The sequence below is a fragment of the Rhineura floridana genome, chromosome 1 (assembly GCF_030035675.1).
Source record: "Rhineura floridana isolate rRhiFlo1 chromosome 1, rRhiFlo1.hap2, whole genome shotgun sequence".
Lineage (NCBI taxonomy): Eukaryota > Metazoa > Chordata > Lepidosauria > Squamata > Rhineuridae > Rhineura > Rhineura floridana.
In genome coordinates, this window is record NC_084480.1 from 222,368,923 (window position 1) to 222,390,388 (window position 21,466).

General features: G+C 45.6%; 1 protein-coding gene across 5 annotated transcripts in view; it reads right to left on the minus strand.

Annotated features, from left to right (window-relative positions):
- Nucleotides 1–21,466, minus strand: part of ATP9B (ATPase phospholipid transporting 9B (putative)) — a 298,695-nt gene that overhangs the window by 198,774 nt on the left and 78,455 nt on the right. For 4 of the 5 annotated variants that reach the window (XM_061594081.1, XM_061594072.1, XM_061594100.1 and 1 more), the window contains one exon: nucleotides 9,312–9,363. In XM_061594081.1, coding sequence (XP_061450065.1) covers nucleotides 9,312–9,363 — 52 coding nt within the window. Of the gene's footprint in view, nucleotides 1–9,311; nucleotides 9,364–10,010; nucleotides 10,035–21,466 lie in introns of those variants that run through there. The other variant, XM_061594109.1, reaches the window with a different exon arrangement.

The following is a 21,466-nucleotide window of genomic DNA, read 5'->3' on the forward strand; positions in this document are numbered from 1 at the left end:
TGGGATTGAGTTGACAGAGTTCTGAGGGAGGTTTGGATTCTATTAGGCTGATATTTGGACAGAATATATATAACTGGAAACATAGGAGTGACACTATATAAAACCATACGCTTGTTAAACATTCCTAAAGTAATCTTGTTATTTCCTAGTGTTATCAAATAAATACTTTTATTGGTTTACCAAAAGCCTGATCCTTGGCTCGGGATATACAGACCAGAAGGGAGGGCAGGGTAATTACCAAGGCTGAAGGGAAACTGTATCTAATGGTGGCAGCGGTGAAGGACGAAATTGTAACATTGTCAAGTATCCAGAGCAACCCAGGATTGTATGCTTTATCGACAAAGATACAGGGGGGTTGTGGACAGCAAGGGCACCCAGACACAAAGTAACAAGCCATAGGGAGACTAAGGTGAAGTCTCTAGCAGTATTGTTTACAGGGAGTGGCTGGTGGTGCTGCCTAGCAGTGGGATCTTGAGAGATCTGTGCTAGAGCAGAGTGAGAAAAAATAAAAATGACGATCCTGACTGGTGGTGTCCTGAGGTGGTGCCTAGTGAAAGGTGGTAGCCACAAGCAGGTGGGAACCTGACAGGTGGAGCCAAAGGTGGGATCATCACATGTGGTGGCTGTAGCGGTGGGATACGAACAAAAGAGAGTCCCTAAAAAGTGGTGTGACTGTAAAGGAATAACAAATTAAGATTACTTGTGAATGTGTGGCAAAGAGTGTGTGGCAGAGTGTGTGAGCTCCGAGAAACATGGCTGAGTTCATGAAGATGAAGAGAGAGGAGCTGGTGGAAAAATGTATAGCATTTCATTTACCTCATGAGGGTAAAGGGGTGGATGCACTGCGGGTGGCATTAATAACATATACGTCAATCCAAACCAAAGAACCTGTAAAAGAGACCCCAGAAGGATGCTTAAGTAATCCTGCCTATGTGGAGTATTTAAGAGAGAAGTTAAAGTTGGAGGCTGAAAGGTTGAGAATGGATACTGAAAGATTTAAAATGGAGCCTGAGGTGAAGGAAAAGCAACGTGTGTTGGAAACTGAGAGATTGAGAATGGAGGCTGAGATACAAGTGGAAAGGTTAAAATTGGAAAGAGAGAGATGAAACAAAAATAAAAGTCACTCCAAAAGACTTTGCTGTGTATGAGCCTGGTCAAGATCCACAAATTTACCTCACAACATTTGAAAAGGCAGCTCAGATGTGGGGGCTACCTGAAGATAAATACATGCAGTATTTATCAAATTTAATTAAAGGGGAATTGGCTGAGGTGTATCAGTATTTCCCCTCAGACAGGCCAGTGACATGTGCTGAATTCAAAGAAGCAGTGTTTAAAAGATTTAGACTGGGGCCTGATTATTTTAGAAAACTGTTCAGAAACTGCCAGATACAGAAAGGGAGGTCTTTCGTGGAGCTGGGGGCAAAACTGATGGACATATGTGGAAAATGGCTGACAAGTGCGAAAGCTCAGTCTGTGGAAGTGGTGAAAAACCTCATGATATTAGATCAGTTGTACCATCAATTGCCGCCTGAAATTAGGTTGCTGGTGAAAAATCGTTCCCCTAAGTCTGTGCAGGAAGCAGCAGAGCTGGCATATCATTTTACCTCAAACTGAACTGGTTGGATGGGAAAACCACAAAGATTTTAAACCAAGACCAAATAACAATGGCAGAAAAGATGTGGCACCACAGAGAGTAAACCCTCCAATAAAATCAGAAGGGCACAGGACACCTCAGTTTGGGTTTGTGTTTCCTAAAATGGAGGAGAAACTCTGCTACAAATGTGGTAAGGCAGGCCATCTCCGTTTTCATTGTGAGAATATAAACCCCATCAGTAATTCTGTTCAAGGAAGAACAGTGAAAAGTAAACTGAGAGAGGGAGAAACGAAGAAAATACAATTCTGTCAAATAAGCTGGTCAAATGTTCAAGATTTTGACTCAAGCTTGAGAGAAGAAGTATGTGTGCAAGGGAATTAAACCCTTCTTCTGTGACCACATCGAGAAGGCCTTCCATGTAGTCTTATATATTCTAATTGTGGAAGGGCATCTTGAGGCCATCATAGTTTCCACCACTTTAAGAGGCGCCACTTCTCAGTCTCCAGACATGAAGCGCCAGCCATCCCAAGTCTGGGTGAAGAAGCTGTCCCTGTAACAGTAGGTCTTCCCTGAGGGGAATTTGCCACAGAGGATAGATAGACGAGTCCTGGGAACCAGGGTCTCCTTAGCCACCAAGGAGCTATCAGTAGAACTCTTGCCCTTTTGGCTCAGATCTTTTAAAGTACCCTGGGAATTATCGAAAGAGGTGGGAAGGCGTAGAGTTGTCCTTGGGGCCACTGGGATGCCAGAGCATTTATGCCTTTCGCCTCTGGTGTCACATATCTGGAGAAAAATCTTTTCACCTGGCGGTTGAGATGTGTGGCAAATAGGTCCACCTCGACTCTGCCGAAGCGTCTCACTATTTCCTGAAAGGCCAACAGGTGAAGCTTCCATTCTCCCTGATGTACCTTCTGTCTACTGAGTCAATCTGCTTGGCAGTTGTCCTCCCCCTTGAGGTATTCTGCGAAGATCGAGTCCACGCATGTATCTGCCCATTGGAACAGCAAGGCAGCTTCCTTCTGTAGTTGTGGGGAGTGTGCGCCTCCCTGGAGATTCAAATGTGATTTGGTCGACACGTTGTCTGTCCTGACCAGCACTGCCCCCAACCGTTTGATCTCCACGAAGTGCCTCAGGGCTAGCCGAATTGCACGAAGCTCCAGAAGATTACTGGAAGTACTGACTCCTGTGCCCAAGTCCCTTGTATCATCTGGCCATTGTAAATGGCTCCCCAGCCTGTCAGGCTGGCAGCTGAGGTGATCAGGGTCCATGGAGGGTCCTGGAATGGCACTCCTCTTAGTAGATTGGGTTTGTGCACCCGCCATAGCAGGGAGTGATGGACCACTGGTGAAAGTGCTACCTTCAGGTGACGCCTGGACACAATGTCAGTTTGAAAAGGCAGTAGCTCCCACTGGAGTGGTCGAGAGTGGTGACATGTCCATGGTGTAATCTGATAGGTTGAGACCATCAACCCCAAGATACCTACCAGATGCATAAGATCTGCCGAAGGTGAAGATAGGAGCTGTGTGACAGCTGTAATTATCTTGTCTACTCTGTCTTGAGCTAACATTATGAGTCCCTACTGTGAGTCTATGGTGGCCCCCAAATGTATTATGTGGTGGGCTGGACAAAGCTGGTTCTTGGTTTGGTTGACAAGGAAGCCGTGATCCTTGAGGCATGCTAGGGTGATGTGCAGATATTCCCAAGCCTTGAGGAGGGATGGAGACCAGAGCAGAAAGTCATCCAGGTAAGGAAAGGCATGGACCCCCTGCGACCTGAGGTGTGCCACCAGAGCAACCACAATCTTCGTGAATACTCTGGGGGCAGACGCCAGACCGAAGGACATGGCCCTGTACTGAAAGTGATCCTCCCTCACCGCAAACCGGAGGTAACGTCTGTGAGGCAGAAAAACAGGGACATGCAGATAGGCCTCCTTCAGATTGACAGATGAGAGGAAATCTCCCTTTCTCAATGCCTCCTTGATGGACAGTAAAGTTTCCATGCAGAACCTCCGGTATTTTATGAACTGATTTAAGTTCTTCAAATCGAGTACCGCTGTGAAAGATCCATCTTTTTTCGCGACGGTGAAGAATACTGAGTAGATTCCTGAAAACCTCTCACCTGTTGGAAGGGGTTCTATTGCCGCAATCTGCAGAAAGTGGGCAATCACTTGAAAAGTCGTTTCCCGCTTGTCCGGAGATGTTGAGAGGGGGGAGGGGATAAACCTGGTTGGAGGGAGGGAGGTGAATTCCAGCCTCAGTCCGTATCTGAGGGTGTGCAGTACCCATTGGTCCAAAGACATGCCCCTCAAGCGGTGAGCAAAGTGTTGAAGGCGTCCTTGTGATGATCCTGTATTAGTGTAAATAGGGTAAGTGCTGTTTGTTTAGAAGATACATGGTAAGTGGAGTGAAAGAGGAAGGGGGAGTGAATGGGCAGTAGAATGCTGGATGATTGGCTGGATGTTTAAAATGGCTGACAGTAAAAAAGGAAGAATGTCAGGTAAATCTGGGTGGATGTGGTGTGGACGTGTGTGGACGTTGGTGGACTTGAGAGGGTTGTTTTGGTGGGTTTTGAGAGGAGATTGTGTGGAGAGTTGGTGGATGTGAGGAGAGGGTGGAGTTCGGATTAATACTAAGACCAGTACCTCAGGAATAGATGTAACCATATGCTTAAGTGCCTTTTAAAGAAATCTTGTTATCTCTGTTATATAATAAAATACTTATTTGGTTTACCAAAGGCCTGATCCTTGGCTGGGGTTTCACAGACCAGAAGGGAGAGTGAGGTAAATACCAAGGCTGAAGGATGACAAATGGTGGCAGCGGGTGAAGGGAAGAATATAACACCACAAGTATTCAGAGCAAACCAGAATTATAAGCAGTCTGAGTAAATCAAAGGGATTGGGACAGCTTTAGCACTCAGTCACAGAGGTAACCAGATAGAGAGACTCAGGCAGAGTCTCTGGGACTACTGGTTATAGGACGTGACTGGTGGTGCTGCCTAGCAGGGGGATCTGTTGAGATCTGTGCTAGAGCGGGGAGAGAAACCATAAGAAAGGACAGTCCGGACTGGTGGAGTCCCTGGTGGTGCCTAGAGACAGGCAGTAACCACGAGCAGGTAGGAACCTGACAGGGAGAGCCAGGGAAGGGCGTCACAGTCCTCACACCTGAAAAAGCCTGGCATCAGAATTGATGCTTATACCCCCGAGACTGGATCCAAAACCCGATCTATTGGGGAAAGGTTGTTGGCTTTTAGACTGGGTACATTGCATATTCCAGAAGGGACGGCTGGTATGGGACTCCTTTGTTCTTCCGAATGCCTTGGAGCCTCGAAAGGACTGGGAGGGCAAATAAGGATAGAAAGGTCTATAGAAGAATCTTTTGTTGTCTCATTTTTTGGCAGAAAGCATAGCTTTCTTCTTTCCTTCAACTCCAAGACCCCAGCTAGGGTGTTGTTGCCAAATAGTTTGCCACCCACATCGGGCTCAGATGCGAGATTAGAGTGGGCTGCAGTATCAGCCTCCCAATGGCATAACCATAGAGTCCTTTAAGTGAAAATACTCGCAGCTAATGACCTTGCCGAAAACTGCATGGCGTCCATGGATGCATCTGCCATAAAGGTCACTGCTCTCGAGATTTTCAGAAGAGACTTCTGGATTTGAGCCAGATCCTGCTGTAGGCCGTCCAATAGGTCCTTTAGCCACAGCAGGGATGCTCTAGCGAAGACTGAGGAGGCTGCTGCTGCTCTGATAGAGAGTGCACTGGCCTCATGAATCCCCCTAAGGCCTAGATCCAGCTTGCTCTCTGACTGATCCTTGAGGTGGGCATCCAAGTCTTTTGGGTTCAAGGAAAGATTTAGTAAATTGACTATGGGGGTGTCCACCAGAAGAACCTTGAGTTGGTCCATGATGTGCTGTTCCAATGTATAGTATTTGTTGGCAGTTGCAACTGATTTCTTGAACTGCAGCGGGGCATCAAATTCGGACTTGATCACTTTAGGCAACAGTGATGGAAGTTTTAGCACCCTTGACTTGGGTTTCGGGTCTGGACACACAGCCGAAATTCTAGATGCTGAGGATGCTGGAGGATCTTCCAGAGAATTTAGGTTCAGAGCTTCCATTGCCTTGTACAGGAATGGAAGGAAATGAGCCTCCTGAAAAATCCTATTGGTCACTACTTCCTCTGACTCCGAAGCTCCACTCCATTCTTTCTCATCGAGGACAATCAGCTTGTTGTCTGGGTCCACCGTTGACTCCTCCTGAAGTTGAGGATGCCTGCCCTGTGAGGCGGCATAAAGGTCTGGTGATGCCTTGTCCGGTGGTTGGGGCGCATTTGTAGAAGAGCGGAGTGTAGTGAGGCCCTGCGCCACTTGCACTCTTGAAGGTGGTGGAGTGGGTGCTGTGGATGGTGTGTCCTGTGTGGGGTGTCGAGCCTCAGCCACTGATGTGGAAAGATCTCTGGCTAGATCCATTAGGAGAGAATCTCTCAGCTGTTCCTTTAATTGTTGTAGCTCGTGAACAGTGTGGTTTGTGCACCACCCCCTGAACTTGGAGTTCCTGATGTGAAGAGAGTGAAACGAAGGATGCTTCAGTCCTCTTTCCCTGTAACGCTTGCTGAGACGTAGCTGTTTTGAGGAAGCCTTCAAACTCCGCAGGAGAAGACGATGAAGAAAAAATCGCCTCCAGGGTGGGATGGAATTGGGTGCCTTCCTCCTCAGATAGGGATTCCAGGTCCCTCTGTGACCTGCACATGTTGCTATGAGTCTCGTTTGGTGCAGCCCCCTGTGCATCACCATGCCGTTGCCTACTTGTCGTGACCTACTTCTCTTAGGTGCCAGTCGTTGTGGAGCCACCCTGCCTGTGACAGTACATGCCTCAGCCACCTCGTGCCTGCTGGAAGAGGGGCAGGCTATGGCTACCTCCGCCTGGGATTCAATAGAACCTAAAGGCCCTAGGGCCTGGTTGGATAATGACGGAGGCACGACTTCCATTGTAGTGTGAGGCTGAAGTGACTTAGGTTTCTTTGGTGGGTGGTCCAATTTGCGTGTTGCCTTCCCCATGGGTGCAAACCACACTGCGAGTCTTATGGGGGCTAAGGGCTATGATAATAGCCGGACCAGGTGCTGATGAGCTGCGGGGGGGAATATGCTTCCCCCACGGCTGTAGCATCCTGCTGAGGCCTTCTGCGGACGAAAGGATGGAGGAGGGGGTGGCAGGCACTCGGTGTTCTGGGGAGCACGCTGCAGGAGATGTCCCTGCTCACGCTGTGAAAAAAGGAGGCCGGTTGGGTGATTGCCGGTAGGCAGGCACAGATGTGCCTGAGAAACAAGGCTAGTGGGGAGGGGCAGAGTCCAATGAAGAAGACAGTGGTCTCGCAGCTGAAGCGGTGGGGCGGCTGCTTGGTGGTTGGCTCAGTGCAGCCGCAAAGTCTCAGGGGGGGGGAAGAAACATAAAATAACAAACCCCTTTTTTTGTTTTAAACAAGACACACATAGGAAACAGTAAAGGAAGGAAAAGGTACAGACACACAATAGGAAAAAACACACCAAACTATACAGGCCTGAATGCAGAGAGGAGCCAGATCAACCGTTCTTGGCAGAAGGCAGAAGAGAAACTGAAATAAGGAGCTGCGCAGAGCAGGAAGTCCTTGTAAAACAAACAAACAGACTCTTCAGCACTCTTCTGCTTTCAACTGCTAGGTGGAGCTAGCTACCCTACCTGAGATCAGCTTTTCCATGCACAGGAGAATGACCAAACAACATGTGGTTAAGTGACAGATTCTGAACTACTCCTTACAGCTGCACTGGAAGTAAGAGGAGGAAACAGCACATTAGCCAAGCCTTGTTCACTTCACATTAAAGTATGGTATAGCTTGACATCCAAACCAACACTGTATGAATGTATCGCATTAATGTAAGTTAATATACCAACGGTGCAATCCTACGCATGTTTAAATTCATGTTTACTTAATTTAATGGAGCTACTCCATAGTTACAGCATTAGGATTGCAGCCTAAAACTGGAATCCAAAGCACTATCAACTGAAGATTATCTGTCGCACAGTACCACAAGTAAATGAACAAGCTTTTATATAATCTATATGCACCAGACATGGGGGTTCTGACAAAGGAGTCTGAGCAAATGATCAAAGCCAGCCTTGTGACCAACCAGGAAATATGTAAATTCCTGCTGAAACAAGACCACAGCAGTGGAGCTAAACTAGAGGCTAGTTGAGAAGGAGATTCAACTGACAGAGAGGCCTGGTTCCATTGCTAAGACACTGGAGACACCGACTCCTGACAGAAAGGACAGGGAGTGTGGATTCTAGTAAACACTGTAGCACTAGTTCATAAGCCAGACAGGCACTGACAATGAGGATCAGCTCCCAAGAGACACAGACAGAGTTGAGCACTCAGGGAGAACCCCGCTCCGCACTCAGGAGTTACCAGGTCGCGGGGCAAGATTTGTGGCCCGGAGTGAATCCTGAGCCTCCATTGTGGAAGATGGCAAGTGTGCCAGGACTGGCATGGCAAGTGTGCCAGGACTGGCATGCTGCTGGGGCAGGGCGGCTGAGCCTATTTAAGCTCGCTCCGGCTACCCCCTCTCCCTCTTCAATTCTTCGGCTCCCGCCCAACCCTCCCTCTGCTGCAGTGTGATTGATTTGGTCGCTTCGGGGCCGACTACGAATTTTTGGCCTGACTGCATCTTAGTCGGTAGGTTTCTTTTGCCTACTTCATACTGTGGTTAGTCGGGAGGGTGTCCAGGGTTAGCACGGGTGTTTTTTGGTTATTAGGCTGATTTGGCAGTTTGATGTTAATACTTTAATCGGTCGCTTTATCGGGGAAGTGCGGGAAAGGTTAAAGGTAAAGGGCAGCTAGGTGACACCTTTAGGCACCTTTGGAGGTGATAGGCGGTTCCGGAGGCCTGCAGCTCAGGGCTATACGGCCCAAGGGCAGGATACGGGTCGCCTTTGGGGCCAACATGTCTCATCCACTCGGAGTTTCAGGGCACTGCGGGATGGTGACGCAGGTTGGCCTCTCTATGCACAATCTGGGCGTGGTCGGGGCAAGGGGTTGGCAGATTGGCACCCCCTTGCCTGGCAGGGGCTGGGTCACCGGAATAGCTGCAAGCAGGCTTTGCCTGACTCATCAGGAGAATCTCGCACTCATGTCCCCTTCTGCAGGTTCATTATGATAATATGAATTTGGTTAATAAAGTGGCCCGTTATTTAACCCAACATATTGTGTCTGTGTCTTATTTCACCCTGGGCTGCAAAAGATAACCGCCACTTTTGCCCCCTCTCCTCTTACATCTAAGACTGAAGTTAGCATAGCAGCAGCACAGGATGGATGTGGCAACCCCACTCAACCTCACCACAACTAGCTACATTTTGCATTTAGCCTGTGATATGGGCCCATGGATGATTATTTTAGGATTCAGTTTGATTTTCTGCATGCCAAATTTGGTGGCTTGTACGAAGCTTCTCCACAAGTAGACTCTTTATCCTTCAAATGCTGCATAAATTATTATTTTTTAAACCAGGCCTTCCTATTTAAGTCGATATATATCCTTTAAAAATACATAAATGAAACAATGTAACTACAGAAGCAATCTAATAGCATGCAAAAGGAGTGATAATATAAACTTGCAGTTATTCTAATTACCAATGAACATATACTACCTTCACAAAGCATCCACATAACAAGACCAGAAAACCTTAACATACCTGTTTTTTCTGAAGTTCTCAGAAACACCATGTCAGATGGGATTCGCTGATTCTGTTAGGAAAAAACACATTGTGTGTTTGGAAATTTAAAACAAAATAATGGGCTTACAATTCTAAGAGATGAATCCAATGAAGTCATTGTGCTTGTGGAATCTAACTTCCCCTCCCGTGCCCCCGCATCCCCCCAAATCTGCTCTGGAAGATTGGGGGGAAACTCAGAGCAGATTTGCAGGGCACACAGGGGGAGAAGTTGTTCTACTGCACAAATGGAAGTGAGTGCAATGACTTCATTGGATACAACCCTGATTTTTTTTATTTATACAAACTAGTAATATTTCAATAAGCTTAAGTTATTTAAATGAAGTACTTAAAAGAAAAACATGTAACACAAGCAAGGCTTTGGGGCCAAAGGGGTGTGAGCTTGCTTACACAAATCCCTTTACCTCCAAGCCATCATGGGGTCCTGTGCTAGGCTGAAGGGAAACAAGCAACAGTAGTTTGCTTACCTTCTGACAGCCAAACTTCTAACCTGGCCAACCAGGGACTAGCATTTATGTAGTATTTCCTAGACATACATAAAGCAATATGCATGCACAATCTTTCCCCCAGTTTTAGATCTTGGGGAGGTAGCAGGGTTCGCTCCAACTCTCACTATTTTTTTCAAAGAAAGAAGAAATGCTGATATCAAGGCTTGCTAACCTGAATCTCCAATTCAGACCATCAGCAATTCACACTTTCATTGCTTTATTGGGCTTGAAAGAATAATACAAAGATATTTCAGTGACTGAACACCTTTTAACATTAAATCTATAATCATAGGACAGAACGTTGTATAGCAGAAATTGAGGTTTCATTTGTCTCACCTTTCATCTCAATGAAATTTAGATATTGAAAAATTTAGGTATTTCTGCTTCAACTAATCAGTTGCTGAATATTTAACCAAGTTCTTACCTAGCATTCACCACAAACAATTCAATGAGAAGCCTCATTTACCCCAACATTATTTATTTATTTATTTATTTATTTATTTATTGTATTTATATACCGCCCCATAGCCGAAGCTCTCTGGGCGGTTTACAGTACCTAAAAACACTAAAAACACATATACAAATTTAAAACACATCTTTTAAAAACAATTTAAAACACAATTTAAACATTTAAAACAATTTAAAAACACATGCTAAAGTGCCTGGGAGAAAAGGAATTATTAAGAATGGACCATTGGTCTCACCTGAAGGGTGATTTTCATATGAGTACGGCCCTCACTGCGGGGGTTATGGCTCCACCTATCGTGCGAAGGCAAGAATGTTTTTGAAGTCAAGACTAGGGGCGTCAGGACCCTCCCACTCTCCAGTTCATTCGCAGCACGTCTAAAGAGAAATATCTAAAAACACAAGAACAAGGCCAACAGGCCTGCCAGCAGTAAAATGACACAATAATACATTCATAATAACGTGACTCCAACATAGCGAGATAACAGAACTAGCAGTCTTGACTTCACTAGAGAATTTAAATATAATAGCGTAACAGTAATATATAACACATTAGAAAATATCTAGTCATCCTCCAACTGGGAGGGTCGTGAGGGCCGTACTCATATGAAAATCACCCTTCAGGTGAGACCAATGGTCCATTTTCCATATGAGTCCGGCCCTCACTGCGGGATGTACCAAAGCAGCCCATACAGGGAGGGACCACCCACATGCTAATCCTCATTAAGAACCTGTTGCAACACTCGTCTGCCAAAAGAGGCATCAGCAGAGGCATAGCGATCTATTTTATAATGCCTTATAAACGAGTGTGGGGTAGACCAAACGGCAGCCCTGCAAATATCAGCAACAGGAGTGTTGGTAGCAAAAGCAGCCGTAGTAGCAGCTGACCTGGTTGAATGAGCAGTTATGCTATCTGGGACTGGAAGCTTAAGAGATTCGTAAGCTAAGGTAATACATGCCCGCAACCAGCGGGATAAGGTGGAATTAGCTACTTTATGCCCCATAGAACGTGGATTAAAGGATACAAACAGAGACTCCGTTCGTCAAATCTCCTGGGTCCTAGACAGGTAGGTCTTGAGAGCCCTCCGAACATCCAACGAATGCCAAGCCTTCTCTAAAGGATGAGTGGGGTTCGGGCAAAACGAAGGGAGTACAATGTCCTGATTGCAATGGAAAACTGAACTGACCTTGGGGCGGAAGGAAGGATCAGTTTTCAGCACAACAGAATCCTTGTGAAAGACACAGAGATGGCGAGCAGAAGACAATGCACCCAGTTCCGAAACTCGTCTCACAGAGGTGATCGCGATCAGGAACAAGACCTTGAAGGACAGCAGACGTAAAGGCACAGTCCTGATGGGTTCAAACGGAGGGCGTTGCAAAGCCTGCAGAACCTTCGACAAACTCCATGAGGGAAACCGATGAACAACAGCCGGGGATCGTAGAGCGACTCCCCTCAGAAAGTGTTTGATGAACGGATGTGAGGCAATAGTCGCACCAGAAGAAGACACCGAGAGAATAGACGACAAAGTTGAGGCATGTCGACGTAAAGTGTTGGGTCTGAGTCCCATCATAAAGCCGCTATGGAGATATTGCAGCACCTGTTGCATGGTGGCGTGGGATGGATCGTGGTGGTGGAACTGGCACTTGGAGAAAGCCACCCAAGTATGTTGATAAATACGAGTGGTAGATGGTCTTCTCGAGGCCAAGATAATATCAATAACAGCATCAGACAGGCCAGCCGACCTCAAATGTCCCCGTTCAAAAGCCACGCTGTTAGATTGAGCCAAGTGGGGTCCTGGTGCCATACTGGACCCTGAGATAGAAGATCTGGCCTGACTGGAAGTGTCCAAGGATCCATCACTGACATTGCAAGAAGATCTGAGAACCACGGTTGGCGTGGCCAATATGGTGCTATCAGAATCAACTGTGCCCTCTCGCTTCGCGCCTTCCTCAAGGTTTTGGCTAACAGTGGTATTGGAGAGAAGGCGTACAAAAGACCGTCTGGCCACGGTGTTGACAGCGCATCCACTGCTTCCGCCCTTGTATCCAGGTATCGGGCAAAGTACCTGGGAAGTTGGCAATTGCGACTGGAAGCAAAGAGGTCGATTGAGAAGACGCCGAACCGACACTGAAGACGATGGAAAACGGTTGGATGAAGCTTCCGTTCTCCCGGAAAAACCTGTTGTCTGCTGAGCCAGTCTGCTGTCACATTCCAAATCCCTCTGAGATGTTCTGCTTTCAGGGACTGTAGATGTTGTTCTGCCCAGACGAAGATGAGGAAGGCTAGGTCCTGCAGAGGACGGGACCTGGTGCCCCCGTCTGTTCAAATGTGATTTTACACACGTGTTGTCCGTTCGAATAAGAACATGGCCCAAAGGGAACAGCGACTGAAAATGAAGTAGAGCTAAGTGGACAGCCTTTAGCTCCAGCCAATTGATGTTCTGAGTCTGCTCTGTGGTGGACCAAATCCCCTGAACGTACTGGGAGTTGCAGTGGGCTCCCCAGCCCATGAGACTGGCATCTGTGGTGACAACAGTCCTGCGGGGTTCTCTGAACGGAGTGCCCTTGGAAAGATGTTGGACCCTCGTCCACCAGCGGAAGGAAAGGCGCAGTGCGGGGCTCAAGGGGACTTTGTGATGATTGGAGCTGGCAATGTCCTGCTGAAAAGGCAACAAAGCCCACTGAAGGTGACGGGTGTGTGCTCGAGCCCATGGCACAATATGGATGGTAGACATGAACATTCCGAGCGCCCTGGCTAGAAGCATGACGTCTGCGGATGTTTGTTGCATCAAGGACCTTGCGATGTTTGTGATGGCAGTGATGCGATCTGGAGACAGAGACACCATTGCCTGCAGGGTGTCCAACGTCGCCCCTAGATGTAGTAGGCATTGGGTTGGTTGAAGATGGCTTTTGTCGAAGTTGACAAGCCAGCCGTAGGCCTGCAAGACATTGAGGGTGAGCGTTATATGACGATGAGCCAGCTCCTCGGAACTTGCCCGTATTAACAGGTCGTCCAAATATGGGTAGAGATGGACCCCCTGAATCCGGAGATAAGCCACTAAGATGAGTAGTACTTTGGTAAATACTCTCGGGGCAGAGGAGAGGCCAAACGGCTTCACTCTATATTGGAAGTGCTGGTGGCCAAAGGCAAACCGAAGGAATTTTCTGTGGGCTACGCAAATGGGCACATGGAGATACACTTCCTTTAGGTCAATAGAAGCCAGGAAGTCTCCTTCTTGTAGGCTTTCTGTAATGGAGTGGAGGGATTCCATTTTGAACCTGCGATATGTTACAAAACGGTTGACGAACTTGAGGTCCAATACCGCCCTCCATGACAAATCTCGTTTGGGCACAGCAAATAGGAGGGAGTACACCCCTTCCGACCTCTCTGTCGTAGGGACTGGCTCTATCGCCGCTATGTCCAAGAGGTGATGTATAGCTGTCTGCATGATGCCGTGCCTGTCTGGCGCCCTGGGACAGAGAGAGGGATGGAACATGCGTGGTGGGGTTGCCCAAAACTCTATTGCATAGCCGTAACAAAAAAGGTCCCTGATCCAGGCAACCTTAGCCAGACGCAGCCAATGGTCTCCAAACATAAGCAGTCTGCCCCCAACCGATAGTGCATTAGTATTGTTTGTTCTGGCAAGACCCTCCCCTATATGAGGGTGATGAGGTACCTCTGCGTCCTTGGTACTGACCTCTGCCCTGGAAACGTCTGTTCCAGGCTCCTCTGAAGGGACGGGCGTCATAGGATCGGAAGTCGCGGCCTCGTCCTCCTGGCCACGTTCCTTGAAAGGGCTGGTTCGTGCGGAATGAGGGGAAGTGCCTGAAAGGCCGGTGCTCAACATTCTTGACAGTGGCCAAAACCGGTTTTCGAGCGTCCTTCGGATCAACAAGCACTGCCTTTAGGGCTTCGTCGCCGAAGAGTAAAGATCCAGAGTAAGGTGCCCTGGAGAGATTAACTCTGGCTGTAGAGTCAGCTTGCCAGTGATGAAGCCAAAGGGTTCGTCGAGCCACTATCTGAGCCGTCATGGTTCGTGCTCCCAGTTGATTGGCGTCCAAGGTGGCATCAGCTACAAACGCCGCTGTCTTACGCAACTTTATCAGTGACTTTCTCATCGATGCAGGATCAGGATTAGGATCCTCTAGAAGATCATCCAGCCACATCATTGCTGCCCTGGAGAAAACGGAAGCCGATGCAGAGGCACGCATGGAGAAGGCAGTGGCCTCATGATTCTTGCGTAGAGCGAAGTCTAACCTCCGCTCAGTAGCATCCTTTAGTTGGGATTCTCCTTCCCGTGGCACAAGAGAGCGAGAAACTAGACTAGCAATAGGCTCGTCTATGCCGGGAACGGCCAGTTTGTTGGTAAAGTCAGGAGCCAGAGAATAAAGCTTGTCCGCAAGGTTCTTGAAGCGGCGAGCTTGCAAGGGATGAGACCATTCGTCGGCAGCCAGCTTTGCGATGGGATCTGGCACCTGGAGGAAATGTTCTACTGGTGCAGGTGATTTCAGAACCCTGGCCCCTTTAATAGCTGGAGTGGTAGCTGCAGGCGGAGTAGCTTGGAGACCAAGGGTGCTAACTACCCTGCGAGCAAGAGGCTGATAGTCGGAAGCATTAAACAAGCGGTACGATGTATCCTCCTCATGTTCCGCATAATCACTCCATTTGTCACCTTCGGCTTGATCAACGAAGGGTGAATCCGCCCCACACGAGAAGTCATCAATACATCTGCCTCTGGCAGTATCAAAAGGATTTGGGGAGCAAGATGGATTTGCCTCTTTATATACGTATTGGTCCATACTGTGCTGAGGTATGGCAGGAACATGTGGTGACTGCATTTGTAAAAATGACAACATGCCTTGTAACTGTGAAAGAAACTCATGAGACAGCTGCAGCCCCAGTGAAGCAGATGGAGGCGCTTGAGTAGGTGGCGCAGTGGACTGTGACAGCGGATAAGCCCTGGGCTGCAACATTGGAGGAGGCTGGCTAGTTGGCTGTTCAGGAAAACCCGCAAATTCCTCTTCGTCAGAGGAAGCAGCGGGAGAATGAAATATATTTGTTAACTGTTCCTGGACTGCTCTAGTGTGAGTCGGAACAGAGGCATAGCATGGGCGTTTGGTGTTGCTGTGGCTGGAAAGGTGTTTAGTCTTGGCCACAGCTTTGACATGCTTAGTCTTAGTAGTCTTAGCTGGTTGTAGCTTGGCTGTCTGAGGCATCTCTGGCTGTTCCGCCATCTTATATTCTCTATGGGTTTCAGTACACGGCCACAGAGGGGGCAGAATGTAAAGACCCGAACAGGCTCAGTACACGACCACAGCGGGGGTAGAATGCACTGGCAGATGGCTAAGTACACGGCCACAGAGGGGGCAGAATGTACCGGTGGGCAGAACGTACAATATTAACAGCCTTGCGGTATGAGCAGCTTGGTACACGGCCACAGAGGGGGCAGAATGTACTGTTTATACAGTCCTGGTACATGGCCACAGAGGGGGCAGAATGTACTATTATATACAGTCCTGGTACACGGCCACAGAGGGGGCAGAATGTACAGATCAAATAACTCGTGCACAATCTCAGCAGTCTTAGTGCACGGACGGTTGAATGTATAATTCAAAAAGTCTATTGCCCAGCCACAGCCTTGATGATCCAGACGCAAATGAGCAAGTAGTTGTGGAGACTAGCGCGTGTAGAACTGTGGATTCTTATCTGCAGGACACATACAGGGCTAGACTCACTTTTATTAGTAGTACTGAAGGGAACAGAAAGAGCGGGAAAAGGTTGATAAAATGCAATCAAAAATGGCGGCTATAATGAAGGAGCAATGGCGGCTCTGAGGGCAGTAAAAAGGGGCTGCCGATCACGGTCTCAAAAGCGTGCTGCAGCCGCGAGGAAAAAAGAAATCGCGGCTGGAAAAGGCAGACAGGCGAGACTTGGTCAGGGGAGCAGAGCGGCCGGTGAAGGACCGTAGCAGCTGAGGGGGTAATGGGAAAACAAGCTACAGCCGCTGACTAAAAAACCGTAGCGGCGAGGCTTTAAAGCCGTGGAGCGAGGCAGGGAGGTCGAAGGGCCCGGGGGGGGGAGCCGCAGCCGCAATCTCCTGGCCGAAAGGAGCAGCGAGGGAAAAGCCGCAGCCGGTCTGGGACTAAGCAAAGAGAGCCGCTAAGCAGGCTCCGGAGAGACGGGCAGGGAGCTGCCACCGCAAGCTCCCGCCTGGAAATGAAAGAGCCGCAGCCGCGGTCTTTACGGAGCCCAGTCGAAATCTGGAAAAAATGACTTGGCCTGTGCAAGGGAGAGAGCAGAGAGCCGCAAGCTCCCGCCTAAAAAACCGCAGCCGTGGTCTGTTAAAGAGCCGTTAGGCTACAACCTGGGGAAAATAAAGTGGCCCGGGAAGGGAGAGCCCTCGCAAGGAAATCCCCAGGGATAGGGACAAAGACAATGTTAAACACGAGACAGAGGGAAGGAAAGAACACAGAGGGAAGGAAAGAACGTGGGATACACACATAAACAGACCTCCACACCCTGTCAGACAATACACAGAAAAGTACAAAAACTTAGCTAGAAGCTACGCTATCTGAATTTCAAACTTGTTCGTACGAAGGCAAGAATGAACTGGAGAGTGGGAGGAGCCTGACGCCCCTAGTCTTGACTTCAAAAACATTCTTGCCTTCGCACGATAGGTGGAGCCATAACCCCCGCAGTGAGGGCCGGACTCATATGGAAAATTATGCATTGTTCCCTCCCCCCTTGTTAAACAGATTCTTGTTTCTGTAAAACACTTGGTGCATATATACCTCCTATACTAACTGGGTTGTTGTGGACCTCAACAGATATTTGAAATGTTTGTTTTATAACATGTATTATACAAACCCATGCACATACAGATGTGTGAGTGTGTGTTTAATATTAGCAAACCTGGACTATGTCATGGTCTATGTATTCCTTAATAATTATGGGGTCAATTGTGGGGTGGTGTTTCAACTCTCCCCCCCTTTTAATTTTTTTTAAAAATATGTTTAACTTGCTAAGCTACTGGGGATCCAATTTACTCTTTTTAAAGTTTATGGGAAAGTCAAACTTGTGAATGCCTAAGCTAACTGCACTCCATTTTATTCCCAGTAAATAAATAGGATAAGGGAAACCTTAGCATTTTGCCTGTATCATAAAATTCATAGTTACAAACTATAAAAACAACAAAACAACAAGCATTAAAACGGCAGCATTATTTTAACCTGTCATTTTATCTCTGTGGAACAAGAGGAGCTTCGGAGGATGAGACATTTTAGATCAAGAACCCCCCTCCATAGTCCACTTCTCTGATTAAAGCAGCCATGTAAGGCTGTTTATTTGAAGTAGCCCTGCCCCCAAACACATACAAACTCAAAAAGTCATGGGTGATCCAAAGCTTTTTGTGTTCTGCGTAGAAATACTAAAAGAACCTATTCTGACATCTAAAAAAAGGAAATGGCTTGAGAATGGAGAACATCATTTTATTCTGTCAAAACTTTATAATCAGTAGAGAAATGTTATTGCCTATTCTAAAACTGTCCATATCCTTCCTACACTGATCAAGAAGTTTTTCAATATAGTAAGGTGGAAAGACAGGGTACAGAAAAAATATAAATCTTACTGAAGAACATGAACTATATTGTATATTCAATAGTTGGAAACCCACTATCTGCAAAACTGAGAGGAGAGGCAAAATCAATAAATCATTCTTTAAATGACAAACATAAAATCAGAAGTGTAGTCTTTATATAGATTAACTATACATCTTTACAATTTCTTTTTTAATGTTGACATAAATCTTTTAGTCACATCTCAGGTTACTAGCTTTATCCTTTAACATGGTTGCCTGTTAACAAGCTGAAGCTTTGACTAAAAGGTGGCTCTCTCACACACCACCAGACATAATTAAAGTCAGCATCCTCATTACAGTGACAGGATACCAATAAAAACAAGTGCTCATATTTGTCAGTTATGAGCTCCAATTAATTGTCTTTGTAACAAAAGGAAATATTTAAAATGTTAAAATCCTTTATGCTCACCTGATGGTTGAAAAGGATTTATGCTTGCTAAAATGAAAAAATAAACCCTACAAGTATATCCCAATTAATGATATGGGAGCATCTGAGGTTGCAGCATTGCTAGAGCTAAGCAAGTATGGACCTCATCACCCTTGGATATACCACTGCAAGCCTTATGTAATAACACAATATGGGACATACATTACAGATAAGAGTGAAAAGAGAGCAGGAGAGCATCATTTTCTAATTGTGAAAAATGTTCCTATCTAGATACTCCCTGTTAGCAGAAGTCCCATTTAGAAACCATTTGATAGTGGAGCAGCTTAGTGGGTTGCCAGCCAGAGTGTTCTCTGGATTGTGATGTATTCATAGGGTCCAGGATAATGACTTTGCCAAAATTGGAAGGATTGTAAAGGTTTTCAGGTCAGGCTGGGACTTTGCCCAAGACAAGAGAAATCTCTAGTGTGTCTGTCTACCTACAAGACCAAGGTCCCAGGTCCTCAACCTGAAACTGCCTAAGTTCTAACATGGTTGATGATTCACCTTTCAATTATATACAAGATTAATTTGCTTTTCCTATCACATGAGCAACTGAACATTTCATTCCCGATTCCTCTATTGTACAATATATTTCAACACATTAAAAATTAACCTAAGACCAATCAGATTTAGTATAATTAACAGAAAATATAAAATAATATTGAAATAAATAGAAAAAGAAAGATAGAGTGGAATTCCCAAAGTCTTCAGTTTTGCATTTTGAAAGATTATGGTTGCAATACTAAACACACTTACTGATGAGCTTGGAAACTCCAAATACTTGTATATTTTACTTCCATAAATAAGAGGCAACACATTCTGCTGAGCATTGTGCATTTCTTACTACTGTGGCCTTATTCAGAACTTGTTGCCTTCAAATATGAATCAAAGTGGTTAAACGGAGTGGAAGAAAATAATTTTTATTCCATTTTATTCAATCCAATATTATTCAACCATTGCAACTGTTCATCCTCATCCACCCCATTTCTCATCCTTCACATAAATTTTACTTTGCATGCAAATATTTCTTTTTTTCAAAGGACATCTCTGCAGACCTAAAAGAGAGAAGAAATTTTATTCTTTCCCCCCAAAATAAAATAAATTAATAAATGCAGGGATTCTTAAAATTGTAAAAAGTTCTCATGGGCTAGGGGAAAAAAACTTTTAAGAACTGGGACACATAAACATTGTCATCCATGTTCTATTATAAACTCTTAGCAAGGATGAGACTATTTTAACTTCCTTCCTTGTCATATGATGGCATGCCACACTAGTTATCAGCACTGTAATTTCAAACAGCAAGCAGAAAAGATTGATGCTTTTTTTTAAGATACTTGTCACCATCCTAAAATGCAAAATGCAATCACGTATAGGGTAGTGATAAATCTGTTAGATTATGCTGAAAGTGTATCTCATTCTCTCAGATTCATTTGCGGTATGCCTTATGAGCGAATCAGGAAGTTAAATGAGAAAGACTGGCTAAATTGCAAGAAATCACTTAAAGTAGCTGCCTTATACTGTCAGACCATTGGTCCATCTAGCACAGTATTGTCTATACTGACTGGCAGTGGCTGTCCAGGATTGCAAACAGGGTTCTTTCCCAGCCCTATCAGGAGATGCTGAGGATTGAACCTGGGACATTCTGCATACAAAGCAGATGCTCTACTACTGAGCTGCATTTCTTTTATTAATTTAGTTAACATTAAATTTAATTTTATTAACATTAATAATTTTGCCAAATAAAAATATCCACAAGGCTAATTCACCTATGCAGATACTTTACTTGATTACTCAACACCTGATGGTTCTCAAGTGATTGTATGAACCAGGTCCACAGAAAAATATTGTGTTTGGGGTGATATGAAGCACTATAAAAGCTATGTGTTGCTTAATCTGTGTGATGAGTCTTCCACACATATTAGTCATCATAGTGGCCATGTCGAATTAAATTTATTAGATTAAATCAGAAGTAATATAATATACAATAAGATAACAAATAGTGTTGAAATTTGATAGACAGTTGCACAGGATCAGTAAGGGCTACCCTCAGCCTTCTAAATTCTAGTAAGAAACCACTAAAAAAGCAACCCAGAAAAGCAAATTGGAAATTAAAGCCAAAAGAGGCAAAGAAAATTTTCATATCATCCAAACAAATATGTGAAACCTGTGAAATTAAATATCTGGTATCAAACCAATGGGAGCATGGCAAGATGCACAACCTTTCCAGAAGAGTGCCGCTAAACCCCTGGTGTCCAACACAGTTGCCACTCATCACTTGTGGCAAATTGGATATCGACCTGTGGCAAATTGGTGCTTTACTTCTACCACCTATTTTTTTATATAAAATGTTTAACACAGTTCTTTTATACATGTACCAGTTCAAAAAAGTGTCCACCCTCCACTCTTAATAATCAAAGATTCATCCTTGGTCCTACACACTGTAAAATGCATTTGCATTGTAGGAAGAATTCATATAAGGTCATTGTTTTTGAACATTACAAAGATAGGCTGCAGATAGTGGATGAAAATTTGGAGGCGGAGTTGAGATGTAGTCCAATTTTATGCCTGGTTTCCCAGCATTACTAAATCAAAAGATTTGTCAGATTTCTCACTAATTCTATCAACAAACAATTCCAAACATTACTGTGCATTTTTCTACCCTCAAAATCATAGGGGTTTTTTTGTCATGTGGCAAAATGTGTCATTTTGCAAGTATGAAAAAACTGTTGGACACCACTGCTCTAAACCCACCATGAAATTTATAGATGAATCTACTCATATTATACCTGCCCACCTCTTTTTAGTAATGTCATTTTTTAGTTTTCCTTTCCCATCAGCTGTTACACTGGTTCAATTAACGACTTAGGCAGCAATCCAATACATGTCTGGTCAGAAGTAAGCGCCACTGGGTTCAATGGGACTTATTCCCAGGTAAGTGTGTATTGGATTGCAGCATTAGTAATTGTTAGTTGGTATATTTTTGAGATTCCCAATTTCCAGAGCTAAATTGAAGAGGAATAGCTAAACACAGGACTTACTGAAATATGACATTTCTGTGAGTACTCTCCACTCAATTTTACTTTTCAGCTTCACATACTT